This window comes from Netta rufina (genome assembly GCF_964035555.1).
Source record: "Netta rufina genome assembly, chromosome: 5".
Lineage (NCBI taxonomy): Eukaryota > Metazoa > Chordata > Aves > Anseriformes > Anatidae > Netta > Netta rufina.
This window is the reverse complement of record NC_140128.1, coordinates 39,069,615-39,085,665: the sequence shown is the minus strand read 5'-3', so window position 1 is coordinate 39,085,665 and position 16,051 is coordinate 39,069,615. Positions and strand designations below refer to the sequence as shown.

Here is a 16,051-nt window from a genome sequence, read left to right as displayed (position 1 = left end):
GGGAGTATAGTAGTGAGGACTCCTGCACTTTGAAAAGGACTTCTCCTTTCTGAAAGGCAGGACACACCTGTCATCATCTCAGTTTTCTCTCTGTATTTTCCTTTCCTATCGAAGCCCCTGCAACATGATAACAGCCATCAGCCTGGCATAGCTCAGACCAGGAGCAGTATCATAACACAACTGTGTATACAGGAGAGAGCTCAGGGGCTGTTACACAAGGGAGCAGTACCAAGAATCAAACATAATAAAAGACAGTTCATAAAAATGGAATAAAGTACCCTATAGTTCTGAAACAAGTACGAAACTTACTGAGTTAGGCAGCAAGGGGGCAGAGCAGGGCAGGGCCAGGAGGCTGCCAGGTGTCTAGATTATGCATGCCCTGTATTTCTGCCTTTCAAAGATTTTGAGAAAAAAGACACTGCTTCCTGTGTGTTGGACACAGAGAGCACTGAGAAAGGAACAAAAATCATATATCCCTGCCTTGTGCTCACACTGGAATTAGTAAAGCACTGCGTGATGTTAAAGTCACGCCAACCCTTCAGGATCCCAGATGTTGGCACAAACTTCTGCCTCAAGTGTTAGCAAATAAAATCAGTGAAGCTTAAGTAAGTCACTCTCCTATGATAGCAAGGAAGCATGATTTAATGGTGTTCAGCAAGTGGTATTAGCTCAATAGCCATACTAGCTATTAGCTCAAAAGCCACACTTAGCCAGTACAGAGTTGTACCCTTCTGTAGGAGGCTCCCTCCCCGCTACTTCCCCTTCCCCTGTGCTAATTGTCTTTGAACAACATCTACCTTCTCTGCATGCCTTGATGCAGGGAGACAAGACTCCTCTCGAGGGGTGACGATGAAGGCTCTCCCAGGGTAGCTGTTGTGCTGTTCTCACTAGGAAGATGGTAGTACTAGCACAGAATGAAATATGGCAAGTGGAGTGACAGCAGCTGTGTCTGGAGTGGCCTCAGATCCTATAATTACATCTCCCTTTATTACCTCTGCTAATGGCCCTCCAGGATGACAGAAATGATAATAAATTAACAGATTATGAACTCCACTTGCCACAAATTATGTGACTTTTTTTTTTTTTTTTGTAATTCTGGGAGCTCCCATTGCCAAACCACTGAAAAAAAAAAAAAAAAGAAAAAAAAAAAAAGAAAAAAAAAAAAAGAATGAATGTCACATCAGCTGCTGCAAATAAAGCAGCTTTGCTCAACCTGCACCTGGGAAGGAGGGAAACATTCATGCAGCTCTGTGCTGGAGACGGAGGCTCCGTGTCCTGAAATACTTTCTCGGGCTTCTTCTGATGCCTGTGGAGTATTCAGCATCTTTCAGGATAAGACCTGCAGCAAGAATAAAAAGCAAGAAACAGATTAAGGGCAAGTTCTGGATGCTATGCCATCAAATAGCTCAGGAACGCAAAAGAGCTGGATTGTTAGCAATTTCTGAAAGCTGTAAGATGATGGCAAGGCACTTGAATTTCACAGCTGGAGGTTCTCCAGTGTGACAAACCTATGATAGCAAGCCTGTGATTTTGGCCAGGTGAAATTAGCATTTATCATTCCAGATCCCAAGTTTTATACCCTGGGAGACCCCACGTTACCTGATCTTCCCTTGTTTGTGCAGAGTGCAATATGGTACAGCACAGTCCTCCAGCACTTGCATTCTACTTGTGAAAACACTGGGAGAGGAGGGTCCCAATTCTGCCACGTGTTTCAAATCCAGGGCTGTCACTGCAACACTCCCTCCTTCATGCCCACCTGCTGATGCTGGAGTCGCTGGCCACCTGAGACTGCTTCTGGCAGGGGGCTTTGCCAGGTGGGCAGGGCAATTGCAGCTGGCTCTTCTGTCCTCCTTGGCACAGGTAAAGCACGGTCTCTGCTGTGCAATTCCCTGTCTGCCATAACTACATCTGGGAAAGAATGATTCACAGAGATGCTGGGTGTACAGGCTACTGCTTGGGTTAAGTAAAAATTTTCCACTTTTTATTCTCTAGCAGAAATGCGTGAGTCATGTCTGTTCTGGATCCTCTCCCTGCACTACCTCACTGTTTCACAATCTTTTACAAATTTTGTTGGCAGGCTGTGCTGAGGAGATGGCATAACCCCCCTTGTAACCCAGATGGGTAATGACGGTGCAGAACGGCCACGTGACTGACCCAGAAACTGGACTTAAGGCAGCAGCCTCAATGCTGGGCTGTTCTCTGTGGTCAGCACTAGGAGATAGGTGCCCAGAGGACTGCTTTTGGCTGGTTGCAGGGTACAGATTCCAGGTGCCAGACTGTGACAGTACCCGTGCACAGCTTTCTCTGTGTCAGGGCCAATTCCATCAGATCCCTGTGCAGCAAGGAGATGTGAGGATACAGGATCCCAAGCCTGAGAGCTGCTTCAGCCTGCTGCTGGACTCGGTCAGGAGGGCCGCATTCAGGAGCAGCACAAAAGCACAGTACTGCCTGCAGGAGGCTGAGGTGAAGGAGGAGGTCAGCACTGCTGCAGCACTAACATCCTCACCAGGTGCAGGGCTATGTGGAGCAAGGGCTGTGCTGCACCAGGATCAGTCTCACAGCCATGGAGCTGGATATACAGCTCTTCTCCCGAGTAGCCTGGACTCCTCTTTAGCTGTTCCCTCTGGCTCTCCTCCCCAGTGGTTTATTGATTCTTCCCTCCCACCCACTGCTCCCCTCAGACCTTGCACACACAACACGTGACAGCTGATTGGTATCTGTTAATTAATGTGGCCTGGGGCCTCTTTTCTATTCAGTGGCCTGATAAGGGAAATTGGATGTCCAAGGGCTGCCAGGCCATTATCACCCTTTGCTTCCCCTGGCAACACAAACACAAAACATGGCGCAGTGATAAATAAATACCACTAACCCACCCTTCTGCCTTCCCTTCCCCGGCTGAGATAGTGCAGATAGAAAAAGAGAACCCACAGCCAGTCAATATAGCAATCATCAGCTCTTTTGTTAATTGCCAACTTGATAACAAGAGAAATCAAATGATCATCATGGTGGCTGGCTACCGAGGCCCCGATGTGGGGCCAAGGACTGTGAGCAGGGAGGGCTGTGGGACAGACGCGTCCTGCTGGGCCTAGCACGCAGTGAGCAGGGCTGGGAGGCTCCTGGGGACAGCAGCTAATGAGCTGCCAGGCCTCTCGAAGAGAGTGAGCCCTGAGGTTTAATAAGCATTGGGGTTAAAACTGGCAGGGGAGGTGAGTGGAGCACAGCTGGGGGTGTCCTGTTCTCCCACAGCCTTAGGAACCTTTAGACACAAGGAGCTGCCAAAAAGCACAGCTCCTGCCTGTCAGCAGTGGACAGGAGCTGCCTAGAGGGGACCAACGCATCTCTGTTTGTGATGGCTGTGTACAGTGCCTGCCTCCTAGGGTATTTCGTGATCTGGCCTTCTCACATGCCTGGTGCAGAGGACAGAACAGATATAGCTTTCCTTCCTGTGCACTTTTTTTTGTTGTTGTTATTACCCCTTTCCCCTCAGGACAGATAGGACTTCTCTGTTCCAGCTTCTCCACTTTCTCAGCACTGCCAGCAGGGCTCCGGGGCTGTCACTGTCTATGTCCAGACTGTGATTGCTCTTTCTGTATCTGGGGAGGTTGCCTTGCTTCACTGCTGGCTGCTTGTTCCATTGCTACAGTTTCTGGCAGCGTTTTAGGTACTTGAATAGCACCACAAAGGTCTTTTTATGCTGCGTAGGATTGTTGGCTGTGAGGGGCAGAAAGCTGATGGAGCTCAGGGAGTGGTGACAAGTGGAAGAGGATTCTGTTCACAGATATATTCAGCTTTTGACTCTTCAGTGCTCTGTTGTGGTGGGACCTTTTCTCATGTTGGCTGAATGAGATTATGCTGTGCTTGAAATTCAGGCCCGTGTCATTTCCTCCTATCCCATCAGATCCCTCTTTTCTGCTCTCTGGAGCTCTGCTCTGCTCTTTGGTTCAGCTGGGGAGACTAAATAGGCTGCAGTACAAAACTGTGGAGGAACAGTGAGCAGGAAAACATGGTATGAAACAGCTGCTGTATTAGGAGAAGTAGAAATCACTAAAAAGAGGTTATCATTAGCCTTAGGTTGCCATATTCTGCATGTGCTGATTGCCAGACAGACAGAGGTTGCTTCAGTAAGCCTTGTTTTGAGAGTGGCAGGTCAGTGGGGGAGAGTTCTTGGGATGAATCCCAAGGAAATTAAGGAGCCCAGGCTCCTAGAGGCTTTGCTGTACACCCCTGTGACCCTGGCTGTCTTTTGCCCTCTCAGGGTTCTCCAATCTCTCCCTTGGGGACCAGATGAGCCTACTGCAGAGCGCCTGGATGGAAATCCTCATCCTGGGCATTGTGTACCGCTCCCTGCCGTACGAGGACAAGCTTGTCTATGCTGAGGACTACATCATGGATGAAGAACACTCTCGTCTGACGGGTCTGCTGGAGCTCTACCTGGCCATCCTACAACTGGTGCGCCGCTACAAGAAGCTCAAGGTGGAAAAGGAGGAGTTTGTCACGCTCAAAGCTCTGGCCCTCGCCAATTCAGGTACAGCCCTGGCTCAGGCAGCCTCACGATCAGGGAGTTAAAGCCCATGCTGTTATCTGGCCTGGGAGCAATCTAGGGCCCAGTGCCCGAGACTGTGCTCTGCCCATGTCATACAGCATCCCCAAAGTTCCTCTGTCCACAGACAGGAGAGAGATGGAGGCTCCAAGCTGAAAAGGAGGGAGAAGTACGGCTTGCTGCCGCTACAGCCCCAGTTGCAATCTGTCCCTGTATTAGGAAGTGGGACCAGCCAGGGTTGGGCAGGCTGCTGGCTTCTGGCCCTAAGAGAAAGGCCGTGTGCCATGAGCTCAGATAAGGGAATTTAGGCCAAGCATGCATTCAGCTGAGTAGTGTTGGTCAGTTACAACAAACAGGGACACCCTGGTCCCAGTTTTAAATCCCACCACCCCACCCCCCAAAAAAGAACCCTGTTGGGTTGGGACTGCCTGGTCTGGTCCTGGAAATGTTCAGTGACAACAAACACTCAATCCCACCCACCCCCCGGGTCCCTTCCATCTGGATGACAGAGAATAAGATGTGCTGGCAGAAGTCTGCTGTGACTGTGCTATTTCTTCTCGGGAAAAGGATGAGAAAGGCCAGGGCCCTCAGCCCAGTACCTCCATGTTAGTGTGGGGAAGGTCACGGCTCTCAGGCCAGCAGGCTGGAAGCCTGTGCCTGTGGGAGACACGAGAGGTGCTGCGTGCTGTGCTGCTGTTGCACAACAGCCAGACACATATTTGCTCAGGAGTCCCTTCCAAAGGGAAGCTGGCTGAAGCTACCGTGTGACGAGGGCTCCCTCTACATCCCCGGAGTCTCACTGTCTCACATCTCGCCGAACTTTCAACAGAATTCACCCTTGCAGGTCAGCACTGAGTCCAGTTTCTGTGCTCAGCTAAAGCCATCTTCCAGAAAGATAAAGTGGGTAATTGAAACCTTTCATGATAGCTGACTCTAGAAATAAATTGTTCCCTCAATTAAAAAAAAAAAAAAAAAAAAAAAAAGGTACCGTATTCCTAATGTGATTTTGCCTGAGTTCACCCTCCACATACTGATCTTTTCTGAGCTGCCTCCTGTGATCCCAGGTCCTTTAGACCTTACAGCTTGACATGATACAGTTCCTGTCCCATAGCTGTATTTCTTGCCTATAGATGTGTTACGTCAAGTGTCCAGAACACTCTGTGAGGCTGCTCTATCCTGCCTATTTTACAGCCTTCTGTTCCTCCTTGTCTTCCACACATCTTAGCAGAAATTTGAAAGAAAAAAAAAAAAAAAGGAAAGAAAGAAATCACTTACAGATCATTGATAAAAATGTTGGGTAGCATCTGTTTTTTTTTACTGATCCCTGTGGATTTCTACTAGAAAACTCCTCCTTCAGGGATGATTCACCACTGATAGCTACTTTGAAATCTGTCATCTAGCCAGTTCACTAATCAATTGAAAGTGTGCTTTATTGGTATTGCACAGTGCTAATTTTTTAATGAGAATGTCCTGTGGTGCTAAGCCAAGTGCCTTATAAAAGCCTAAGTCTATTATATCTATACAGTTAACTTTATCAACCAAACTTGTAATCTCATCAGAGAATGAAATCAGGTTTGTTTGACAAGACCTTTATTCCAAAGTATTCTGTTGACTGGCAGTAGTTGTAATACCATCTTTTAAGTCTTAATTGAACATCACATTTCTTTTTCCTTTATTTGCTCTGGTTCACACCAGGCTACCATGGCAGTTATCGAACAGGACCCAGGAAAGTATATGCATCATTAGAACTTCTCCAGACATTTTGAATTTCTCAAAAATAACAAGACTTGTTCATCATTAATCTGCTCTAGATGAGCCTTCACCAGCAATTTTAAATCTCTTAAAGCAAGGTCTGCTGATTTCTGTGAAGTTTGTACCTAACAGATGTCTAATATCTTCTTGCATAAACAACAGACTAAGGAGTCTTCATTGTCATTATTCTATGATTCGATGATCTTCATTTCATGTAAGACAGGTACATAACACTTCTTTTTTCTAAACTCAGGACAGGAATACTCACTGAGGACTTCTGTCTCCCCATTCTGTTAATAGATTAATCATCTCCATCAGAAAAGAGCACCCCTACAAATGATTGTTTTTCTTAAATATTTATAAAACTCTTCTTTATTGAGGAGTCCTTAGCCCTATCAGCCCTGGATTTTCTTCCAATGTCCTTCACTTCCCTTATCGATTTTCTACACTTCATAACTTCTGATTCATATAAATTGCTATCTAGTTCCCTTTTTCAATTTCTCATATATTGCTTTTTTTTTTTTTTTTTTTTTTTACCTCTAATTGCTGCCTTCACTTTGCCACTGAACCAGGATGGGCAGATGGCCAAGGCTGGCCTCTCTCGATTGTGGGACGGTGGCTTTTGGCTACGTAATCAACTCTTGTTAAAAAAAAAAAACTGCCTCCTGTCTACCAGGAAGGTCACAAGGACTGAACAAGGAGAAGGGCTCCTCAGTGCAGTGACGGGGTGACAGACGAGCCATACTGGGACACTTATCTGGCTCATGCTATGAGCAGAGCTGTTGTAGGACCCCAGCCTTGATGCCACCAAGCTCTTCACAGTGCAACGGAAGCACTCTGCTGGTGTTGCTTACTTTGCTGTCAGGACTAAGCCCAGTGTAAGGCTTATGGGATGGTCTGTATCAGGAGTGGAGGAACACTGAGCAATGACAGAGCGAAAAACAACACTTATCAGCTGCTTCAGGGTTCTGCTTCCAGCTTGGTGGAATAAAGAAACCGAGGTAAGGGTCAGGAGGCACAGGCCACTGCATGTCCTCAGCTGGATGGGAAGAGCCACTCTGACTTCACCGGTTTGTTCTGGTGCAGGTAGAAGTGCGGTTCTGTAGGAGCATAAGCCACAACAATCCTGCTTTGTTATCGTATTGCTGCTGAAAGTAAAACATGAGATCTTGTTTTTCATGCAGCTAGAGCCTTTCGACACACACACAAGGAAGCTAGATAGCGCAAGCTGTATTTTTATAATATAACCTTCACATTCAACCCTGCATTCTTTTAATATGTTATTATTCTTAATGTATTTTTGACATGGAATAAACTTGCAGAGCCTACATGTATTTGCTTGCATGCAAACAGCTGACTCCTAAACCATTAAGAATGCAGACTACCTTGGGGCTAGTCCATAACTCCCCTGGGTCAGAGGCAGGGTTTAAAGCTGAACTCTTAGATTAGCACCTGTGCTGCCTAGACCTGCCTTCTGCTGCTTGCCTTCCATCTAGGTAAATTCCTGAATTTCCCCTATCCCTGCTGGGTGTAATTGCTCATGTAATCCAGCTTCTCGGGACTTTCCTCTCTTCGTTGTACGTTGACCCTTTGTTTCTAGTAATTAAAGAAAATGGAACCAGAAGGGGCAGCTCACTCACTCCTCACTAGAGGAGAAACCAACAACAGGGCAGGCATTGCTTTGAAGGAGCTGCCCTGCCAGAGCTGTGGCTGATCTCTAAATCCTCAGTGAAATGCCACCAGGGCTCACCTGGTGGGTGAGAGAATCCAAGCAAAGACTGTCTTTACTAAGTGTGTTTCAGAGAGCTGAGAAATGAATTCTTAATGCCCAAAGCAACAAGCATGTTCCAACAGTGTGATCATCACCCATTTTTTGACACAGTAAGCATGCTATAGACTTACCCTGTTACCCTTCAGAGACAGCAGCCTCATCTTAAGCATTTCTAGGTCCTCTTGCCACAAGAATACAAATTGATCAACCTGTGTTTTGAAGAGCCCTCCAGGTTAGCATATAGCACATGTTCGGTTAAGGACAACCTAGAATGGCCAGGGAGAAACGTTATCCCCTGCCCCCACCTTTTTTTTCTTTGCCAGTACATTTAATGCTGAGATGGAGTGAACAAGGTCTGGATCTAGCAAGGGGATGTGTAGCAAATTCTACATTAATGGGTCCTCGTAGGTTCTTGCTTCTTCTGCCAGAAGCTGCAAGAAGAGCGTTAGGTGAGGAGGCAGCAGGCCTTGTCCAGCCTCTCACCTGCCCTATGTGCCATGCCAGCGGTGCTGGAAAGAAGGGCTCCTGCCATATAGCCTCACATCTAGGCCTGCTGATCCTCAGGGACATGGCCAGGCAGCCTCCAGAGCACCTCAGTGCACTGGCAGCTGTAAAAATTCATAGCTATTGATTTTGTAATTAACAGTTTATCAATGCCATTGACACCAGCTCATTGATGGATTGCAAGGAAATTAATCCTGCAATGTTATTTTATTTTTTGCAGTCAGCTGCCAATTTTGAGCTGCTTTCAGGAAAGAGAGGAAAGGCAGGCCTTGATCTTTATTTCCCCAATTTCTCTCCATCTATATGCATAGCTTTTTAGGGCTATTAGGTCTCACTGTACAGAGGGTAGGTGGCATGAGAACACAACTTAAGCATTGTCTACTGCACAGCAGCATCAGTACTCAAAAGCAGAGCACCCACCTTGAGCTGAAGCATGGCTTACTGCTTGGTACCTCTGGCACCCACTGGATCTGTGAGCTCTGATAAGATATGATTACTTCTCCCCCATGTGCCCCTGGCCAGAAAAAAAACATTAAATAAGAAGGCTGGAGCATGTTTCTCTCCAAATTCCAGCTCTCAATGCTTCTGTCTCCAAAATCACCTCTGCCATCTGGAAGGAAGCACACTTGCTTCCCCTGATTGTGCATGGGAGTTCTCCAGAGGTGCTGCCTATCTGGGGGAAGTCGACAGACTGATTTGGCAATGTGCTTCTCCCTCTCTACTCCTCCAAATTAACCTTTGTGGCTAGCTCAGGTCTCTGTGAAGACCTGCCAGCCCTTTTCTGGCCTTTGTTGCCTGGTCTCTTCAATACAAAAAGCAAATGTAGCGATAATGATTTTTCCTCAGTAGGCTTCTTGGAAGTTCAACCCTTTAATATCCTCTAGTTAGTGGAGTCCTTCTAAACAGCTTCTTAAACAGCTTTCTTGCTAGACAGAATATTTTCTCAACTGTTGTAATACTTCATAAATCATGCATCATAAATTGATATAACTGTACATGTATGTTATGAAATTCACAGTCTCTAATTTGTGTTGAGCTCTCCACAGAGATGACATATATTTCTAGAGAGATTTGGGCATTTCAGCCAGCTTCCCTCCTCTTCACTGCTGTCAGACCCAGGAACCCAAGCCCTTGCATTTGTGTTGGATGCGTGTGGGCTGAACCAGCCCCCTGTTACACTGCAAAGCCCAGCTAGAGGGGCAGACGGGTGCAGTTCTGCGTGCACGCGTGCTTATTCTAGCATCCCTTTGCTGCTGCTCCTGGATTCATTGCCCTGTGGCAGCAATCTTTATCAATAGGTTCAATATTGATTAAAAGTCTCTGAACAATGAAGACAAGGCAACGGTGTCTCTTGCTCTTGTTGGAGTTGTAAGGAAGAAGCCAGTATCAGTGAGACGAAAGAGAGCAAAGCCATCAGCGATGCTGTCTTTGGGTTGCTTCTCCAGAACAACCTCTCCCCTCGGTGGTGCTGCTCTCTGTCATCAGGACTTACCCATGAGTTCAGCAGCCTGTGTTCGCCCGTGGTCACCTCACATACCTCAGCTTGACTCTGGATGGGGTCACTACGAGCTACCTTTGCCCCAGAGAGACACCAGGGAGCCTTGCACACTCTGCAAGCTTGTAGGAATCTAACTGGCAGCCTGGGGGAAGGGGCCTTGCAGGACACACGGATTTCTGTGATGGACTGAAATGGGAAGCTCTCCGAGCAGCTGCTGGCAGTCTCTGAAAGCAGGGGCATATGCACAAAGGTGGGGCCAGCAACACCCCTGTGCACACTGGTTGTGACCTGCTGGGGCTTTTCTGTCTTGCTGACACCCTGAGCAGCTGCACGGCAATTAGGCAGTTTAGACAGATGAAGCACTATAGCAGTGTTAATTATTCTTAATGAGATTGCTCCCAAGTGGCAGCACAGCAGATGCTGCCCCTTGCAGGGTGACTCTCCCCGGCAGGAGCATGGAGGGCAAGTGGAAGTGTGAGTCGCAAAGGCCCCAGGCTGACCCCCACACAGACTTGGGGTACCAGCGAAGCGGGCACACGGGGCACAAGGTGTCACCAACCCCAGCAACAGCCTCACTGTTCCTGCACTGTGAGGGTCAGCTCCTGGGGCTCATGCCAAATTTTGGAGCAGCAGCACCTGCCAGCAAGGTGTTTTTACCCCAGTAAGATTTTTTTTTTTTTTTCATTTACAAAACGAAACAAAACCAGAAAAGTAATAAAATAAAGGAAGCATCTTTAGCTTAAGGACTGTAACGCATTTCCCTCCTCATGTCTGATTTTGCTGTTTGCTTTCTCTTCTCCCTCCCCCCAGACTCCATGCACATAGAGGACATGGATGCAGTGCAGAAACTCCAGGACCTTCTCCACGAAGCCCTGCAGGACTACGAGCTGAGTCAGCGCAATGAGGAGCCCCGGCGAGCAGGCAAGCTGCTCCTGACCTTGCCCCTCCTGCGGCAGACGGCCGCCAAAGCTGTGCAGCACTTCTACAGCATCAAACTGCAGGGCAAGGTTCCCATGCATAAACTCTTCCTAGAAATGCTAGAGGCAAAGGTCTGACAGCCCCAGCGCCAGCCGACAGTGGCCGGGGAACAAACTAGAAACAAAGATGCAGACAATGGAGCAATCCAAACAGCAGCAGCAGCCACCGCCGGCTTTTATCTCCAATCATTTATTATGGAAGAATTATTTAATGTCTATCTGTCGGCGTGACTGCAGAATCTCGTGTACAGGAGGGGGGAAACTCTTTTAATCAGTCACCTGTTTCTCTTTTTTTCATTTGTTTTCTCTGTGGGAAATACCAGAATATGCCCTTGCACTTGTTGAGGCGGTCGCTGGGGCTCGGCCCCTCTGAGCGGTGATGCTCTTAGCACTGTCCAGGCCGCCTGCTCCCCAGCTCCCTCCGCCAGTGCTGGAGGGGGACTGGGGACTAAAGCAGGAAGAGAGGAAGAATAGAGTCAATATAAACTTGATCTGCTGGTGTTGCGAGGGGTCAGATAGAAGGGGAAGCAGCCAGGGTCCTTCATTTTGCCACCTTTCTGGTTCTAACCATAGGGCGGGTGCTCCTTTGGAGAGGGGCACCACTGGACCTCTCCTGATCGCAACGGCTGCCTCCCGGGCTCCTCTAGCGACAGCTAACACTTGTACATACAGGCCCCACTTCTTACCGGGAAAGATGCTCCTAACTGTGTAAGATATTCTGCGACCTTGTACAGTGTGTCATTACGCCTGGCTAGTCCCTCCCATGCACAATCCCCACAGGACCCTGAAGAGGCAGGATGTGCGTCCCTGAGAGAGCGCAAGTCTCCTTTCCCAGAGGGCAAGGAAAGAAAAGAGCCCGATGTAAGCTCTCGTGCTGGGTTGACTTGATAATCTCTGCATCCTCTCCTATGTGGTGCTAACTACAATTCTTCCACACTTTTCACCCTGTAGTGTATCAAACCTGCCTCTTCAGCTCAGCTGAGTGCCATTCCCCACTCGTTCCTTGTGGCACAGAACACAAGGCTTTGTCTGCATGGTTACCGCCCAAGTATAAGTACACCCCGAACCAGGGCTTTCCTAGACTTCGTTAAAGTGATAGATCCTTGCCTCCACACAGACTAAGGCTTATTGCCAAATGCTAGTTAGGAATCAAAGGAACTGCTTTTTCGTGGAGGCAGCTCCTGAGCCCAAGAGATTGCTTTTATTTTATTTTTTTTGTGACAGCCTAGGGAAATAAACTTAGAGGGTGGTGTGGAACCCCCAAATCCAATATCCCAACTACTGTCTTCCCCTGCCTCATCCTATTATCCTCAACAGCAGCAAAAGAGCTAGCTAGCATAGATTGCCCCTGGACCTGTTAAGAGGTTCTCTTGCTGATGGAAAAAGCTGTATACCTGACCTCGAGGTGGTGGGAGAAGAAGTGGGGGAATGTTTATTTACTCCTCTCATGTAACAAGGTTCCTGCTGCATCCAAGCCTTGGTTTAGATCTGCTGTCTAAGCCACAACTGCTGTATTCCCAGTCGGCAGAAGGGAATTTGGGTGACTGACAAAAGCAGCTTGTTTGCGTTCTCTGAGATGTTGTTTTCTTGGTCACTTAGATATGAGCCAGCCTGAGCTGATGAAACCTGAACGTATTGTCTGTTTTGTGGTCAGTGGCATGGCAGGAGAGGTGAGCAAAAGTCTCTGATCTGCATTTGAGACACCATGACCTCTACTGCCTCTGTTCCCATCAAGCTTCTGTCCCTTCCTGGATAGCCCAGGTGCTGTGGCCCCAGCAGGAACCCTTCCAGACGGTCAAGGTGTGTGATCAGGGAGACAGTGGGTGCTTGTTTTCTACTGGAGCAGAACGTGTCACTGTGCAGGCTCTCGGTGCTGCAGTGTGAAGGTCAGGCTAGCTCAGAGACTGAGGCTGCTGATACTGAGCTCTCAGCTCGTGTAGCCAGCCCACTCCTGGTATGTGAGTCAGTTTGGCTCCATCTCCTCTGAGTTCTCCGTGCACTGTACAGTCATTGCTGCTCTCACCCATTTTGTACTCAATAAAGGAATTCAGTCTTGCTTCAGGCACATTAGTAAGCCAACAGAGACCTAAGGGGCAGAAGGCACATGGGAGCTGGGGCTGTTTTCATGCTTGCAGCAGCAATTACACAGTGGCCTTGTGCTTTGAACAGATACTTGTGCTTCTCTTCCTCATCTCCCTCCCAGAGGCAGCTGGGGAGAAAATTATAGCTTCTGGTTGCGCTGATGATCCCTGTACCCATCTGTGACTGAGAGGGACCAAACTGAAATGCAAACCATCACTAGAGCCAGCTTGCCATGTGTTGCAACCTGGCAACCCTTTCTGGCTGTGGCACAAATACTCACAAATTTGCTGGGCTGCACGATCCCCTCTAAGTGGGACTCACTTGACCACTGTTGCTTCCCAGCCGAGTCCCACTCAGGCCAGCCGCAGTACTTTGTGTTTGAACTTGCTTCACAGCTGTGCAAAAGCAGCTGTCCCAAAGTGGGCTCAAAAGCTCCTAAGAAGCAAGTCCTGTTCTGTGGGATCCTGGCTGGAAAGGTCATTTAATAAATGGTCCGCAGCAATCTGCTCTAAGTCACCCTGTTCAAGTGGGGGCTTGGAGCAGATGACCTCAACCACTCTGTGATGCTGCAAAAGGCTCTTCCAGCTTTATTGAATTTGGATTTGGGCCTGCTTTCCAGAACAGAAGGGAGAACAACCTACAGGCATGACTATGAAGGAGAGCTGCTGCATCAGCTTGTAGCCCACAGCCACTGCTGGCTGTTTAGAGTTGAGCTATGGTATGGAGGCAGCTCCTGCCTTAGCAGAACAATACACAGATACCAAATGCATTTTTTTTTCCAGGACCATCTTTCTCCATTACAGCTGCATAACCTTGGAGCCCATCTGGTTATCCCCCATTGCTTGAAGGTAATAGGCTCGGAAATGTTTGCGTCTGAAATAGGATGGGACCTGAAGCAGGCAGTAATTAACATTTATTAATCTCTTTACACCAGGAATGCAAACTCCTCCCCAGGAACTGGGATAGAAACACATGTCTAAATTTAACCCTTAAAAGTCTTGTACCACCTTTAATTGGGAAGCAGGTCAGGTCTCTTGGACCCTTCAGACAAGTGCAGGAATCCCATGCACCTTTTCCCTTCCCAGCTATTCTGGTCTGTACATCACTAGTACTAGCACGCTGCCACAACTGAGGGGCATGTCCAGCTACACGGTGAGCTGGGCCTGCAGAGAGGGGTGGCATCTTAGTGTAGTTCTCTCAGTGCAGTCTGAAATAGGAAATGAGGCTTCAGCAACTGCTTAGTTCTTTGAATGCTCATAGCCTCTTACAAAAAGATCTGGAGATGTAGTACTTCAGCCATGAACCAGGAATTGGGCTCTGCTCAGTGCTTTTTATACCATTCGTTTGTAACTTGGGAGTCACAGTCAGCTCCATACAGCTGTCCTTCTGCGTGGGGCAAAAGGTGCCAGAGTCTGGGCCTTGGGACACAAACGGCCTCTGTGACTGAAAGAAAAGAAAGAGGTAAGTGTATCAGTGATGGTGAATAAACATGAAGCCGACATACAGCTACTGTGATGGTAAAACAGCTCGAGCCCCTGATTTGCATGCGCGGATAACAGAAACCACCTACCTGTCAGCCTCTGCAAAAGGCAGTTCTTCCCAAGTGACCAGCTCTTCTCTTTTGGGCACATTCTTCTCTGGGAACAGCGGTCTCTGGCCTGTAATGCAAAATGAATCTCACGGGGATCAATTAAAAGAAAGGGTAAAATACCACACAGAATTAGGTTTCTGGGGAAACTTGGGCATTACACCTCGCAGCAAAACTGTGAAGCTACAAGAAACTCCCCTGCAACGATCAGAACCTTGCAGTATTGTTCACGCTAAGGGGGCATTATTTTTCTCTTTGTAAGCTGTCATCTTTTTTTTTAAAAACAATTAACAAATGTATAAAATAAAACATGCTGCACCAGGAACATGTAAGCAGCTCTTAGAGGGGAAAATCACTGAGAAAGACCCTAGAATGTAACTTGTTGAGCTTTTATTGCCGACTGGAGCTGAGAAAAAGTGCTTCCACTTTGTATCCACAAGCTATAATCAATCATATGGCCAAAGGCCACTCTTGTTCTTGTGGCTGGCTTATATGGGGAAGCTGGGGAGACAGAGGCTGTGAGAATGATGCAGGGAGTTATAGACAGTCAGTGACATAAACAGTATCTACTTAACTATTATCTGCTCCTAAAAAAAAAAAAAAAAAAAAGAAGAAAAAAAAAAAAAGAAAAACCTGTGAAATAAATTGTATTCTTGTGGTACAGGTCATTTCAAACAGAACAAGAAATAAAACACAGAAATGTAAAAACTAACCCATACAGAGTAATGTTTATTGTGTTTAGGACACACTCCATTTTGCCCCTCAGGAGGCACGTAGGCCCACTGACAGGGCTGGGGTGGGGGAAAGCCTGATCACTGCACGCTGTGGAAGGGAAAATAAGTCCAAGCTTCTCACTTAGAAGTCTTCATTTTGTTTTTTTCCCATATCCAGAAAAAAAGTTCTCAGCAAGCTTCTGAGTTTTTGTAAGATGAGCATTGCTGAGGGCTGGTTCAGCAGGCACTGCCGTCAGGCCCTGGCACGAACCGCTCTGTCTCTTCCACTCACCCGTTTTTCCCCACCTCCTGCACTTCACTGGTGCAAGGAATAAACATGAGCTAGTGATGAAAAAGCCTTGAAGTTGTTCCAGGGAAAAACAAAATCTCTAATCATAAAATAGACCATTGGCTTAAGCCCAACGGTGACATCAAGAGTGTTGCAAGCACTGCAGCAGCTGTCCAGTGCTTATAAAGTGGGTACAAGTGCTGAAGTCATGGCATTTGCATTGATCTGGTGGTGAGGTGCTGCAGGAGGGCAAGCTCGTGTCTGCTTGAGAAAGCAGAAGGAAACGTGCTGTGGCGACTGGGGCAGAGACGTGAGAAATAAGGACCCCAGGTTTTTA

General features: G+C 47.6%; 1 protein-coding gene across 4 annotated transcripts in view; it reads left to right on the top strand.

The window, feature by feature from the left end:
* ESRRB (estrogen related receptor beta) overlaps positions 1–15,424 on the top strand; it is a 128,804-nt gene extending 113,380 nt beyond the window's left edge. For all 4 annotated transcript variants that reach the window (XM_084287576.1, XM_084287575.1, XM_084287574.1 and 1 more), the window contains 2 exons: positions 4,256–4,525; positions 10,876–15,424. In XM_084287576.1, coding sequence (XP_084143702.1) covers positions 4,256–4,525; positions 10,876–11,120 — 515 coding nt within the window. In that variant the 3' untranslated portion in view covers positions 11,121–15,424. The remainder of the gene's footprint in view (positions 1–4,255; positions 4,526–10,875) is intronic.
* Positions 15,425–16,051: the final 627 nt, after the last annotated feature.